Raw genomic sequence first — 15,376 nt, 5'->3', positions numbered from 1 at the left:
GACAGGTTGACCCACAGGATTTTTGCTTCAGTCCAGTCACTTAAAGATTTTGTATCCTCAGCCTGCTGGCTGAGTGGCTAACAGAGGTGCTCTGTGAGAAGATTTTGGTGCAAATCAGCTTGATTGGCATTATCTGTTGGGATTACAGCTCTCTGCTATCCCAGGTTTTCCAAGGGGAGGGTTTCTTTTCCTCACTTTGCTGCACCAGCAATTAAATCAGACCAACTTTTAAGCATGCTAAGACATGATATGCTCTGTCTATACCAACAGGAAAGTCTGTGTACTGATATGGCACCCATATTAAAAGATCCTTCTGTCCTGGAACAAAGATAGAGAGAAATCCAGCCCTGGGGATTTATCTTTCCCTTCCTAACCTTGAAACTGCTAGCTGAGGTTTAGATTCTAGGCTACCTCTAATATTTGCTTTGGGAGCTGGTTAAAACTGGACAAGACCTGTACTTTGAAGGGAGTGGGTGGATTACGTCAGCAATGGTGCTCAGCAGCTGTGGTCAAGGTGTAAGAGCTGCTTGGTAGCTCTCATCGTGACCACTGTCTGTAGCAGTGGTGGACAAGAAGGGACCCCTGCTCTGCTGCCTGGAGCTGACCTGCGGAGCTGTGGCAGAGTTACCTGTTCTCCTGGCAAAGGCAAGAGAGACGTTTCTTCCTGTGGGGTTTTTAACTTGTCTTGATTTTCCAGGAGCTCTGGGCTTTGGCTGGATTCCAGCTGCTCTGTTTCCATTCAGCTGGCCCAGATCCCCTGGCAGTCTCGTTTGTACTCTTAGTGTCCTCCACTCCCCACCCTAAGCTGGTGTGCAGTGTTGCTGTGGGCTGCTGAACAACTGCCACTTTCCATTCAGTGGCCAGCTGTCCTTCAGTGGTCGGGAAAAGTGATTTATATGCAAGAGAAAGCAATAGCTGGCACAGCCCAGAGCCAGGATCCAGAAACACTGGGTTTGTTTCACCTCTGTGGCTGATTTCTAGCATGGAAATGGGCACGTGTGCCTTGCTCTGCTTCTACAGCAGGAGCTGCCTCCACTGAGGGGGTGTAATGAGGGTAAATTGACATTGCTTTGGGTCACAAATCTGGAATTGTGTGGAAACACTCAAGAAACTATTTTTTCCTATTTAGTAGATTTTGACTTTTACCTAAGTTCTGTGGGGGAGGGTTTGGTGGGACCTGCCTGCTGGGCACCTCCTGAGATTGGCTGTGTTTTGTGCTGCTTACATGCCTGACTTCTGCAGGGAGGCTGCTGAAACTGGGCTGCAATCCTTCTCAGCAGGCATTGCGGCATAGTTGGGTTTTGTTGGGAACTGGAACAAAACCATCCTCTGAAACACTGAAATTCCCTGCACAGTACAATTATCCTTGAATTGGCCAGTGGGAGAAATCAAAGTCTCTGGATCTCTTCCTCATTGTTAAATATTAATTCAGCACAGTGATGCCAGGCAGGATGGCATCCCCTCAGGTCAGCTCTGCAGGAGGGGCTGTCTTGGCTGTGAAGAACCGGTGCATGAGAGAGGTCGGGCACAGGGGACTCTGGTATGATGTGACTTGCTCAGACTCCCCAGCAGCTGAGTAGTGTGGGCTCCTGGCCCGTGCTGGGCCATGTTTCCTTTGCCATGGGCTCCTTCTGTGGGAGCTGATACGTGCTGCGATGCTGACATCCCTCATCCTCTCAAGCCTGACTATGTGGTGGGGCGTTTTGAGAGGAGCCAAGAAAGGCACCATACCCAACCCCCCACCCTGCTGGCTCCTTTGCTGACGGAAGTCAGCAGTGTGTGAAAGAGAGCACATGTTTTACATACGTGCAGACTGCCTCCTCTCCGCCAGCCCAGGTGCAGCTGCGGGCTGGGTGCAAGGGGCCCATGGGCTCTGTGCGTCATGGGAAGGAGCTCCAAGGTGGGACAAGGACAAAAACAATGAGAGAGAACACCTCCCCTTGGGAAACTTGGCCCTGATGTGCCAGGGCTGCTCTATCCTCTGGATCCCCCCACCCTCTCGACACTACAACGTGTTGTGCCAGGGCCAGCTGAAGCACCTGTGCTCAGGCACACTGGAAAAAGTGAAAAATCCCAGCTAGTGTTAAACATGCTAAGGAGGCTTTCCCTATTTCCTGTCGACATGAAATATTTTCCTTTTCTGTCTTCCCATGGAAGCTCTCCTGTGCTCACCCTGCAGCGACAGGGTGAGAGTGCCATGCTGCAGCTGGGCCTACCTTGTTCCTTGGGTTGTTGAAACACTGTGTGTTTGTTGAGGGTTGGCAGTCCTTGTAGCACAGCTCAAAGCTGTCTTGAACCTCTGTGCTGCCCACTCTCCTGGGTTTGACAGCAGCAGCGGCACCACCCCAGTGTGAACACTCAATTTTTGGCTCCCACTGCTGATTCTTTTTACTTACTCTTCCAGAGACCACAGATGTGAAGCCAGGGCTGCGTTTGACTCAGCTCAGTATGTAACAACCAGTGGTTCGTGCAGCAGTGGAGCATCTCTCTTCAAAGCAATGTGCCAGCATCAACTAATTAATCCTCATTCCCCCATGGGACTGAGGGGTGACTCAGTGCCTCGTGCTGTTATCCTAAGCAGCAGAGAATCAAAGGTGTTGGAGCTGGGGGAGCCCTGGGATAGCACAGTGTCACTCTGGGCCTGCACACTAGATACCTGTAGAGTGTCAGTCTTGTGCACTTATCTCCAGGGTTCCTTCTTAGCCATGCAGGGGACTGAAAGCTCTACAACCTTAGAGACAAGGTTGGAGGTGCCTTTTCCTCACTGCAGGGAGTGTTTTTACTACCTTATGTTCCCTTTGTACCTTTGCATCATTACAACCCAACTTGGCCATCCTGAGCCATTCTCCCTTCAGACCTACAGGTCCTTCATGCCTCCCTGGCAGCCCCCTGTGTATGTGTCTGGGTGAAAGGCAGGGCAGGGAGGCTTAGGCACTGTCAATATAGAGCTGTGGCAGTGCTGCATATCCCTCTTGGGCTTTGTGACTCCCAGCAAGCTGCATGCCCAGTCTGTTCCAGCATGGCACGGCAGCCCTGAAGAATTACAAACAAGAAGTACAAACAAACCCCAGCACCTGGCCCTGGCATCCACAGTGCTGTTGCATGAGCTGCTCCCTGAGAAGGGAAAGGGAGTTGCTTGCATGCAGATGTTGCATAATACAGATCTAGTTCAAACACAAGTTTGCAGGCTGGAAAGTGTTTGCTCAGCCTGTGGGGCAAATTAAAACCCTCCAGAATGGGGACTGCTGCACTGCATCCTCTGCTCTGTGTTATGAAGGAGGTGAAACATAAAGCGTGTGCTTACTTCAAAACCTGGGTCTTCCCTCTTACCCAGATTGCATGTGGAACATCACCTGTATGAGTGCCCTCTTGAGTGTGCATGAGCTGTGGTTTGGCTGAGCTCAGCCACTGAATGGGACTAATACGTAGTGATGGTGTTCTATAAATTATATAGTCAGAATCTTCACCATCTGCTCTGCGCTGAAAGCTGAGTGTGATTGAGACCTTCCCCACTTCCCAAAGCTTGACTCTCTTGCCAAACTTGAAATGTGTGTGTGGATCTCCTGTAAGTGGTTCTGATTGAATCAGGTAAAGAGGGAATTTTTCAAGCAGGCTGCAATATTCCCTGCACCTGAAGTGAGAGCTGAAGCAGAGGCCAGCATCCTATTATGAGACTATGAGTAAAAGTGAGTCTGATTTCATGTTAATTAGATTCTAAAGGGACTGAATCTTGATTGCAGTGGTCATATCAAAGATTTAAAATAGTAATGCAAAAAGCAAAGGAAACCCCACAGTGATTCATATAAGAAGGGGAAATAAAGACAGTCATGGAGGAAGAAGGAGCTTGAGGGGGCCTGAATTGCTCTGCTGCCCAAAAGCAGGAGGGGATTTGAATCAGATTATCCTCATTAGATGTCTCTTTAAAGCATCATCAAGCCAGATGAATGGTCTGGGGGAGAGCTTGCAGGCATGGTGGCTGTGATTATCACTAGGGATTTACAGTCCTAGTTATCTAGCTTAGAGACAAGATTATTAGGGGGTATAAAGCTGTTCCTGCCCTCAGACTCTAATGTGCATTTTTAGGCTGGGTGATGGGAGACACTATGTTGCTGCACAGTCCCTCGGAAGCCTGTCTACATCCTCTGGTGGTCCAGCCCTCTGCAGTGCTGTGGGTGCGCCATGGAAGGGGAAGGAAAGTATGAGCAAGGGACCTGTGCTGGCCAGATGTTCCATGGGGATGGATGGGCAGCCTTCTCTGTGGACTATAGCAGGGGGCAAGACCTCCCCTATAGGTGTTACACTGAGACAGGAAATGGGATCTTGGTGAGGGGATTATGTCCACTTGCCTTGGCAGAACCATTCGCTTCCCACAGCATCATCTTCCACATCATCATCTGCTGGAGCAAGCTGTGAGTGCTCAAAGGCAGGCAGCTCCTCACCTTCAGCAGGCTTTCATTTTTGGCCCTGGAGTCATCTGCTGGAGATTTCATGCCTTGAGAGTGCAGTGGTGGGGCTCCCCACTGTCAGTGTTGGGGAGATTACTGCCCCAGTGTAGGGATGCCTGATCTGACTGAACCCACCTGCTCAGAGGTTTGTCCTGTGGCAGCACATTGCCTTCAGCCACTGGTTTCTGTTTCAGTGCTGGAGGTGCTGCCTGGCCCTCCCACAGCACTTCAACACTCCCTGTCACCAGCCATAGGAAAAACTGGGTGGAGGTGGGGGTGGTGTAAATTGGCCTCCCCCAGTCAGCCAAGGAGGACAGGGCAAGCTCCCACCTCTCCTCAGGATGAGGATGGGAGCAGCATCCCTGCTGCAGGCAGACCAGGAAAGTGTTTGTGCACTGTCTGCTCATGGGGATATCCACCAGAAGAGCCAGGTGCAGCTAACAGTGTGTTGCACATGATGGAGAAGGCGCTTGCAAGAGCTGGGGCGGTGTGGGGGACACAAGCCTTGCTAGTAGTCCCACCACACTGCAGAGCAGCAAGAGCAGCCAGCACACCAGCTGGAAACATCCCTCTCTTCTCCCCACCATCTCTGGCAGGGGAGATCAAGGGCTCAGCTCCCCCAGGGCTGGATCAAGGAAATGAGGTTTCCCCCATGCCCTCTGTGCTGCTGTGTCCCTCTTGGGATTTATGGAGCAGGAAGGGGTAATGGGCAGAGGGAGTTTGAGCCCAGGCAGTGTCGACCAACTGGTCTGTAACCTTGGAGGGTTCTTCAACAGGCAGCCCACTGAAAAGCCTAATTTGGGTGCTCAGCATTACCCCTGCTGAAGTCCAGGGCCTCTTGCAGAGGGAGCGAAGGACACCTGCCCATTTTTCCTTAGCCTTATGGACAAGCACAGTTCCAGGGACATGTAAACAAGGAAGGGGGGAAACAAATGACAGCAGAGTGGGGCACTTCGCCACACCAAACTCCACATGCAGGTGGCTGAGCAGTGTCACAAAACCCCTTGATATGAAGCAGAGCACCTATAGAGGGATCTGGATTTTAGGGTGACTGCGAATCTCTTGAAACCTTTCCTTTCACACATTATTTCTAAAAGCTTCCCAGATTTTGTCCCTAAACTGGCATTGAGAAGGCAGAGCAAAATGGGGCCGGGCCATGCTGGGGCATCCCAGTGGATCCCAAGGAGGAGGTTTATGCTGGAACTCTGAGAAATCTGCTCCTAAGAGGCACAGTGGGACCTTTTAGGAAGGGATGTTTCTGACCAGCCAGTGCAGGGGTGTTGGGAAGGGGTGTGAGGATGAGGTGCCAAATGAGCTTTGGAGGCTGTCTCCAGCCAAAGCATTCTGGTGGCACCACCTGGATGTGGGGCAGATATCAGACTGTGCCGAGATGTTCCTGAGGTGTTGGGTGCATACCGTTAGAGGTTTGTTCTGAGGTAACTGGGTCTGCTCAGTAAACACCTCACAGCTTCTCTGACCGACAAGCCTCTGGGTTTCCGGTGTACACAAGCACAAGGTGAACTTTCAGTGGATATTTTCTGCTGTGCGTGGTTTTGCAAGTGCGTCTGTGAGTCACTTCACCCACCCCTGACACCAGAGGAACCACTCACATGAGTCCAGTCACTCATGTGTGCATGAGCACTCACAGGACACATCCCTCCATCCCCCCATGCTCCTGGATCTCCATCACTGCCATGTCCACCACAGGGATCCTAGAAGCCAAAGCCAGCCCTCTCTGTGCGGGATGGGAGCAAACAACACTGGAAATTGAGCTCTCCAAGTCTGCGATTAAGACATAATTCTTAAATCACTCATTTAATATCTTTTCTGATTTATTTGTTTAATAAATGCACTTACTTAGCCAGAGACCTGGACTCCTGAGGCTTTCATTTCTCTGCAGAGGAGATAAGAAAAGCACATTTCCTTATCCAGTGAGTCATTTTTTCTGCTCTTTAATTATGCATTTTTGTGATTATCAAGCATATTCAGTTTTGAGATGCAAACAGTTCAAACTACTCACCAAGCTTTAATTTTTGCTATTCCAGAGATGATCAACCACAATTACGAAGGGCAGGGGAGGCAAAGATGTGGAAAGTGAAGAGCAGGACGGCCGATGCCCAGAGCCTGGGCTGTGCTCGTGAGCAGGCACACGTGTGAATGCTGCTGGGGTAGTCAGCACTGATTTTCTCCATGAGTAAGAGTTATCATGTGTGAATTCAGACATCATCTTCTTGGCCCAGAAGGAACTATACAGTCTGGGAAGAGGGCATAGAAGACCTGTAGAGCATGATAAAGAGGGTTGAGAAAATGGGGGGAATAGGGAAAGATCAATAGCAGAAATAAGGCTTCAACATCCTTCCATGTAGCAGCACCTGGGAGCACTTTATCCACAGGAGGACATGCAGCTTCAAGTTCTCATGCCATGTACTGAAATGGGAGCCATCAGCTATTGTAAATCTCACCCTCCGCATCAAAAGCAATGTGTAGGTTACTTGGTTTGGGCTTTCCCTAGTGCACATATTTGACTGGAGGAGTCACAGAGTTAATCTGTAAGTGTGGTACAGCAGATGCTGGGAACCATTTCCCACTCTGCACTTGAAGCCAAGCAGTGTGGAAAGAGGGGAGGAAGAGGGGCAGGGTGACAGTCCTACAGTGGCACCCTTGTGAAGAGGGGCTGGGGGTCACTGAGAGGTGATTGACATGAGAGAAGCACAGTGGGGGGCATTTGAGGGGGGAGGGCCGGAGCGCAATGATGGAGAAGCATATCCCCAGGAAGGGAATGATGGAGGAGCAAACCTTTTTGGGAAAAGGAGACTGCCTCCATGCATGGCTCCAGTCCCACAAGCCCAGAAGGCAAGGTGTTTTTTGCAAGCTGCCTACTGGGGACAGTGAGGATTCTGGGTGTCCTCTCCTTGCCAGGACTCTCTACTGTGGAGCTCAGATGTAGACTGGAGCAAGACTTGGCTTTTCTTTTTGTCCCTGCTGTTGATCATGGCACTGCATCACAGCTTTCCATCCACCTAGAGCTGCTCCCAGTCCAGTGCCCTGCTGCTGACACTTGTCCCTCCGACCCCCATGCTGATATCCCAGCCCTACTTCTTGTTTGGTATGCACACGAAGCAGAGAGCCAGCTGAAGTGGGATATGGAGACATATCCCACTCTTTGGCTCAGTTCCCCTGGCAGGTACCAGCAGGGGCGAGTGCAGCCTGTTCAAGGCAAGCATCAAGGCAGGGGGTGCTGACCTGGCTGGGCCATTCCTGCCTTTAGAGCCTGAGGCAATGCTGAGAGAGGGAAGTGCTTGGTGTGCTCCCACTTGCTGGGGGAGTTGTACTTAAAAGGTGGAGCAGGAATAATTGAGCCACAGGTGCAAGAATGACAGCTGAGCTCCTGCAGCTCCCCAGTGGAGCCTGCACCCCCACGGGCTTGCCAGAGCAATCCCCACTGGCATGGCACAGGAGTGAGGGAGCAAGTGTCTGGGCACACCGGCTGGAAGGGTAAGTGAAATCATGGCTAACAGGAATTGGCAGGCAGTGACCAGTTTTTGGTTGGGACTTTGACTTGCCTGGAGCCCCACAGCACCCAGTGGGGAGGGCTGGGACTGTGCTGGAATGCAAGCCACCCTCTGAGGATGCTGCTGGCAGGGAGGAAGATGTGATGTAGTGCAGCTTCAGCCGTGCAGGGCATGGGGTACAGAAGAACTGTACTTGGGCTGAGATCTACTGAGGTGAGTTGGTGACTGTGTCGCACCCGTGCTTCAGGGAGTAGGATGTGGAGGCTGTGGGCTCAGCTTCCCCAGAAGTCACTGGAGAGGAGCAGGCACATCCAGGGACCAAGTCTTCTGGCTTGTCTCAGAGGACCTCAGTTGCCCAGTGGGGATGCCTGGTACTCTGTCAGCTTTGAGCCAGAGCACCCTATGGATTTTCTCCTCCCCTTCTCCCAGCCTTGGTCCTGGACAGCAAGTGACAGAGGCCTCACTAGAAAGAGCCCAGAGGGTGTAGCTGTGGGAATGATGTGACTCCAGCAATAAAGCCCTGTTAGGGATCTCCTGGCTAGGACAGGTCACTTCCTTCAGCTGAGACTCAGCCAGCAACTGTGACGAAGTCCTTTTATTTTCCTATGGAGTGAAGAAAAAGAGGATGTAACTTTTGTTTGTCAACAATGGAGGAGAGCCATCCACAGCAGTGAAACGCATCTCTTCAGATCTCAAGCATCCAGCTTTGATGTGTGGATACTTGGTGGCAGGACATTTCTCCCGCTCATAATTAGGAACACCTGAGACCATTAAGGGTTTTTTTTAGTCCATTCCAACGGTCTGGGGACCAGACTTGCTTAGTGTGACCTGCTTTGTCCATGCCCTGGGCAGTTACTGAGCAGAGCCAGATCTGAACCCTGGAGAATGAGACATGGTGCTGAGGAGCCCTGGGGTCTAGGTCTGTGATGGAGAGGATGGGGAGAGCAAGGTGTTGGAGAGTACAATCATTAGCAGGGGTGGAAAATACATGGCAGTTAGCCTGCCCACACAGCAGTCCCTGAAAGGCCATGTCCTGGGGCAGTGGGAGCTTTTAAAAGGGGAAATGTTAGTGCCCCTGCACTTTTCTCTTCTGGTCCTTTTATGCATTTTCCAAGATAGATCTGTGGCCCTGGGTTGGGGTGTTGTGAAAATCCAGGCACAAGAAAGCCTCCTGTAGACACTGGAGGAGGCTGAGGGTGCTTTTCACAGTCAGCAAGGAAGGGTGTGGGCTGGGGGACATGCCTGGGGGCAACACACAGGTGGGCAGGGGAAGACTGAGGACCAAGGAGGTCAGGCAAGGGCACCAGACTGCTGGGTACAAGACGCTGCGTGGCTGAGGTACATGAGGGGCTGCAGGGATTTCAGAAGCATATTTTGGAGGAGAGGGGTAGTTTGAGGGCATGTTTCACAGGCAGGCAGGGGTAGGGCTCGAGCGCTTGCACTCCTCCTCCCCGTGAAGATCCGCCCCAGGCCAAGCACAGCGATTGTGAGCCCCAAGGGAGACGACTCATCTCGACAGACTGTATCTCCCTCTGCCACGGGCCCGGGGCGCTGCGATTTCGCACTCGGGCAGCCCTGTCACCGCTGCGCCATGCCAGAGCTGGGCTCTCAGTCCCACTCTGCCATGTCCTCATCAGGAAAAGCTGCTATTGCCCACTCCTGCCTCTCCTTCGAGTGCTTTGACGACCTGACCAGGTCATGCATCAAGTGCTCCGACTTGTTCAAGGACAACACAAGTAAGAGGACAAGGACAAGCTGGGGTCCAAGCTTCTCAGGGACAGGTGGTGGTGGGCCAAGGAGGCTGGGGACACCCCAGGGGTGGGCAGGTGGAAGGCACCTTCTCCTGAGGATGGCTATGGAGGTGGCAATGGAGGATGGAGCGTTGCCTTCACTTGGAGGAGGAGGAGGAGAGGGGAAGAAGGCAACGAGTTCCAGTGAAAGGAACATGATGAAGGGAGAATCTGGGGGATCCAGTCCAGTGTGGGGGTCACAGCCTGCCTCAGGCAGGAAGAGCAGGATGTCCTCATATCCTATCTCCCAGGAATGGCAGGGGGTGGGATAAGGGTCCCATCAAGAAGGGACACATTTTGTTGCTGGTAGTGGGTGGGTAGCAGTTAAGTGCCATTGTCCTTCCCCACCACTGCAGCCCCAGGGCTGACCAGCCAGGTGGAAAATGCTGCTGCCCTCCTTCCTACCCTCAGCTCTCCAACTCCTGACACTGCTGGCATCTCGCCCCACAGCAGAGCCCACCCTAGCACCCACCCTGACCAGCACCTTCCTGATCTTTGGCGTCCTGGTGGCAGTGGTGTTCATCCTGGTTCTGGCTGCCCTCTGTGGCTTTCTGGCCTGCAAGGTGGGAAAGTGGAAAAGGAAGAGGAAGGCGACAGATGAAGAAGCCAAAGGTAGGGAACCTCTTCTTCTCCCTCTCACAACACCCTGAGAACTCTGGAGCAGGTGGGATTACTTGCCACTGGCTCTGCTGAGGCACATCCCTGTCGAGGCTGGCTCTTCCACCTTGACATTGGGTCAATAGGCATTCTAGGGTGTTTTGGAGCAGGTGAGTCACCACGTGAGGCACCGTGTCCTGCATTCCCTGGGAACCTATGTGTGTGCCTGACTTCCAGGGCAATCATGCTGAGCCATCCCTCCCTTTGCTGGGTCTCCCTGTGCCTTCGCTTGCTTAAAGCACCTGCTGGCACGATCTCGTCTCCACAGGAGACATATACAGAGCACTGGTGAGGAGCTCTGTAAACTCACTGATGAGAATCCTCTCTCCCAGTAGCCAGAGGGCCATGGATGGAGTGGGGGTTGTGGGGTCACTGGTGGACATCTGAGACAGCTCCAGAAGCAGCTTCTCCCTGTGGTGCTGCAATGGGGGTCCTGTGTTGACTGCCCAGTTTGCTTTTCCTACTTGGGATGTCCATGTGGTAGTTTTAGCTAGGCCTCAAATATGCATCCTCCAATATGCACCCCAAAGACACCGAAGGGGTGTCAGAGCCAGCTCCATTGACAGGACACTACAGCACTGCACAGGGTCCTGCACAGCACCTATTTTTGGTGCACCAAAAATAGGGATGGAGCATTTCCTGGCAGGGTTCTTCCAGGAGAGTAAGGCCACAGTGCCCCACGATGGCCCATTTTGTTGGGGCAGATGTTTTGTCCCTTGAGGGCCTCTGCATTGGCACTGACTCAACCCTGGACACTTCTCAGAAATGATCTTGCCTGGCTTCACTCCTCCCCATCCCTGGGCAGGAGATACGACTCCCCAGGACCCCCATGAGGTATAGCTCCCTGGGATTCCCCCAGCTGTGGGCTGCTTTCAGGAGATGCTGGCACCCTCCACTGCCCCAACATCTGGATGAGTGTCCATGGGGGACAGCAGGGCCAGGGGCAGTTGGTCCTTGTACTATGACTTGCCTGCACACTTCTGGCAGTGCCAGTCAGTGACTCAGAGTAGGGGGACATTACCCGGGGCTTTTTTGCTATGTGACAGCCCATGACGCACATGCCGAGGAAAAAAAACAAGAACAAAAGAGGAGGGAGAAATCCAGTGGCAAGAGAGATTTGTCCATGATGGAGAGTGTTGGAGGCACTACTTGGATAGCCCCCTGCTGCATGCCCTCCCTGTCCCCTTCGCCCCCCATGGCTGCACTGCAGCAAGCCCACTGCTGCAACACTGGATGTGCGGAAAGTGTCAGGAGGCTTGGGGCTGGAGGCACACGCCTGCATTCAAAGTGTGTAAACAAGTCTATTTTTAAGCAGGAGGCAGTCAGGGAGGGCAAAACACTATGGGCTGAGCTGCTCTTCTGCTGGCAGGGTTTGGTGAAAAGGCTTGAAGTGGAAGTGCAAGTTTCTGCCCTTCCCTACTGTCTTTTACGGGGGAAAAAGCCTATCAGTTGTAAGCAGCATCAACTCTGCAGCAGGAGAGGAGTGGTGGGGACCTTGCAGGCTCCTCCTGTTCCAGATCCATCTTCCCCTCCAGGGACAGGACCCTCTCCCTGGGACCTGCCTGACCCCATTTCGTGAGCCCAGTAAACCCCTTTTCTTGCCCCCTCCCAGCAAACATGGCCACTGACAGCCCCCTGCCCAGCCAGGACACTGCCATGCCAGAGGGAGATGATGCCTTGGATCCAGACCCATGCCCACATCTTGATGGAGGCCTGAAGATACTGGGGCCATCTGGGAAAGCCAGGGCAAAGCGTAGGCCATGCTGCCAGGGCGATGCTGATGGTGACATTGTTCTGCTCTCCACTGTGTACCCCCAGCATGAGGAATGCAACCACAGCTTCCCACTGCCTGCCACTGAGCTGGGGGCCACAGCCCTGGTCACCACCAAAACTACCCAGAACTGCGCCAGAGAGGAGAGAGACTGAGAGCAGGGGAATGGGGCTGAAGTGCTCCAGCTGCTGCTTGCGGACACGCACAGTCTGTTCCTGGGATAAGTGAAGCCTTCTGCGGATATGAGTTCTCTGAGGTCCAGGTTTTGCCCTAAGCAAGATCAGCCTTCTAAGATGACTGTCCTTTTCCACTTTCTTGTTTGTGCTGAGTCCCAAGTTACACCTGGAAGAAGCCAAAGTGGATCATGCCGAATTACGCTGAACTGCTAACAACTGCCATGGCTGAACCATTAGTCGGAGGCAGAGGAGACATGACCAATGAGGATGGAGCATGTCAGGGACTGCTGTGCCATTTGCAAGGCTGCCATTGTGCCAGGACAGGTCTGCTGCTGTAAGGGTAATGCTTGAGAACATGGGGCTGGAATAGCAGAAACATTAGGGGGAAAAGAGGATAGAGACAGAAGCAGGGAGTTACATTAGAACCAAATCCTCCTCCACAGTAGCTCCATTTTTGTTGCTGACTTCAATAAAAGTAGACTTGGGGCTATATGAAGCAAGGCACATCCAGCATCTACCAGTCCTGCTGCCCCATCTTCTGCATTCTGTAATATCCAGGTCTCTCCTCTCCCTGAGCACTCTCACACAGTGGCAGGCATCCACTGGCACTCATAGGAGCCCCCTCCACAGCCAGGTACCCTGGGGATGGAAAAAAAATCCATCTTACCAAGCAGTGAAGAGGGGAAAAACATTGTTCTTGCTCTGACCTACAATCCCTGAAGTTAAGGAGGACCAGGGGCAGGCAACAGAGACAGCTAGTCTAGAGGAGCTCCATGAACTTGTCATTACAGCTCCAGACAACCGTCACTTCAGCTCACTGTCGCTGCAGAAATACTGTGTGTCACTTGGGATGGATATTTCTGCTCCGCACAAAACCAGTCAGGGAGTGATGCGAGCGTAGGCAGGATGACTTAATTTTATGTGAGTGTCCTCAAGGCTTTGCCTGTGTGCCAGAGCTGGCCAGTGTTGCTGGTTCCAGGCATTTCTCTGTAGATGGTTTTATTCACTGCCTGCAAGTGGCTTTACTGCACAGGAAGGGCTCTGTTTCGGAAATGAAACAGTGTGGGATTGTTGTTTCCCAGTAATTACAACAGCTGATCCCCTTGGCTGAACAGAGACAAGCCAACATACTGGGTGAGAAGCCCTGCTGGCCCCTGAGGAGGTGATAAGGCAATTAGAAGTGCCTTGTGGGGGTTATTTACATGAAGCGCCATCTCAGCAAGAGTCTGGGTCTGCCCTTCCTTAGGTGAGGAGGCTTCCTTATTCAGGAATCTTTGGACACTGAGCCAAGCAAGGTGTGGGGGCACTGCCCCCAAGCACCAATGGGCCATTGAGTGCCATAGTTCCTAGTAGGGTCACCTTTGTGGAGGGAGTGTCTCTCTGATGGTGGGAAGGTGACTCCCTGCCCGAGCCTGAGTTCTCTTCTGAGGGTGCAGGAGAGATGCTGCTGTTGAAGGGTGACCCTCCCTCTTCTCCCCTGTCTCTGGCTCCAGAGCCAGACTTGTGGTATCTGTCACATAATGGGAAACCCAAGCACTGCCACAAGTGCCAAGGCCAAAATTCCTCTTCACACTGGCAGAGGTGAGTCTTCATCCAGATGAGGCTCCGCATGACCCAGGACGAGATGGGTCCCCCATCTTGGCCTTGGGGCTGAGGATGGTGGAGGAGATAGTCCATGTGCCCAGCAACTGTCTCCTGGGGCTCCAGGTGTGTGTGGCTCATGGACAGGAGCAGTGGAGCCTCCAGTGCTGGGCTCCCAGTTATCCACAATAGCCATGCTGCCTGTTGCAGAAGGGATATTCCCACAGCATGCATCAGACATCTCCTCATCCTCATGCTCTGCACCCAACACTGTGAAATAACTTCAAGCAACCTTTGTGCATCTGGAGGGGGAAAGTGAGCCCAAGCCAGGTTGGAGGATGTTTTGGCGCTGGCAGAAGGACTACGGGTGGGAGGCAGAGCAACCTGTTTCATGGGAGACGGGGACAAGAGGGAACTGGCGCAGAACCATCAGGACCATCCTCCACTTCCTTCTCAGTGACTGCTGCAGCCCAGCCTTATCAATGGGCTGGCCCCCCCAGACAATGTGGTGATTTGAAAAAGAAACACCCATACAAATTCTATTGAAGAAGCCTCTCTTTCTGCTCAGGTAAGGACCTCTGTGCTCATTTCTGCAGGAACTTAAGCCAGGCATCTCCCTGTAGGGGATGCCACTGGCATTTGTAGTTTGCAGCATAGAAATTTGATCCACACTGGATTCTTCAAGCCAGTGAGTGTCTCTTCAATCTCCTCTCTGTTATTGCATGTGAGGTGTCTTCCCCATATCCTGCCTGCCCAAATACCAGCTGTATTGAGCTGGTAGTGGTGGTGTGACTCCTTTTCTGCCCATTCTGCCTGGACTGGATTTGCAATCTCCTCTGTGTGTCTCTCCATCCTTATATACAGAGCAAGGGTCTGTTCACCTTGGCTGCATAGAGAGCTGAGGCAATAAAGATGAAAAATATAGTTGTAAAAATTAAAGAATAAAGTGAACTCATTGCCAATGCGTGATCAGAGGTCTGTATGGGGTCCCCCTTCCCCTGGCTTTAAGGGGTCTCTGGCATGGTGGTCCTTGCGGTACAGCAGGTCTTTGAGCTGGAGAGGCTCTGCACTGGTGTCACCAGCACATTCCCTGTGCATGGCCACCTGCATGGCTAGGAACCCTGGCCACCTGCATCTCCCCATGGCCACACCAGGAGCTGGCTGATAGGACAAAGAGTGGGGAAAGTCTTTTTTTTTTTTTTTTTGCAGGGAGGTGGAGGAGGGGGGAGTTGCCTGTCTTTCTTTTGACTTTCCACAGCAGTTTCTCACTTCCCCCTGTGAGCCAGGAGCTGTGCTTCCTCCCTAGCCCAGCACCCACCCCATTGCCTGCACAACTTTCTAGAAAGGCTGGTGAAGCCAGGCTTCACCTGGCTGCATGGCCATGAAGTTTCAGAGAGACAGTGGAAACTCTGAGGGAACCCCTGGGCAAACAGGAGGAGTTGAG

General features: G+C 52.5%; 1 protein-coding gene across 3 annotated transcripts; it reads left to right on the top strand.

The window, feature by feature from the left end:
- The first annotated feature begins 484 nt into the window (after positions 1-484).
- On the top strand, positions 485-14,898 carry TNFRSF13C (TNF receptor superfamily member 13C). 3 transcript variants are annotated; one of them, XM_071551883.1, is made up of 5 exons: positions 485-645; positions 2,405-6,376; positions 6,491-9,693; positions 10,159-10,359; positions 12,017-14,898. In XM_071551883.1, exons 3-5 carry the CDS (start codon positions 9,549-9,551, stop codon positions 12,328-12,330), a joined length of 660 nt encoding a protein of 219 aa, XP_071407984.1. In that variant the 5' UTR covers positions 485-645; positions 2,405-6,376; positions 6,491-9,548; the 3' UTR covers positions 12,331-14,898. The 3 variants fall into 3 exon arrangements, with proteins under 3 accessions (XP_071407984.1, XP_071407987.1, XP_071407985.1); XM_071551886.1 differs by having other exon boundaries at positions 487-645; positions 10,201-10,359; XM_071551884.1 differs by having other exon boundaries at positions 487-645; positions 10,198-10,359.
- The last annotated feature ends 478 nt before the right edge of the window (positions 14,899-15,376 follow it).

This window comes from Pithys albifrons, chromosome 3 (assembly GCF_047495875.1).
Source record: "Pithys albifrons albifrons isolate INPA30051 chromosome 3, PitAlb_v1, whole genome shotgun sequence".
NCBI lineage: Eukaryota > Metazoa > Chordata > Aves > Passeriformes > Thamnophilidae > Pithys > Pithys albifrons.
The sequence above is the reverse complement of the archived record's forward strand: the minus strand, read 5'-3'. Positions and strand labels throughout refer to the sequence as shown.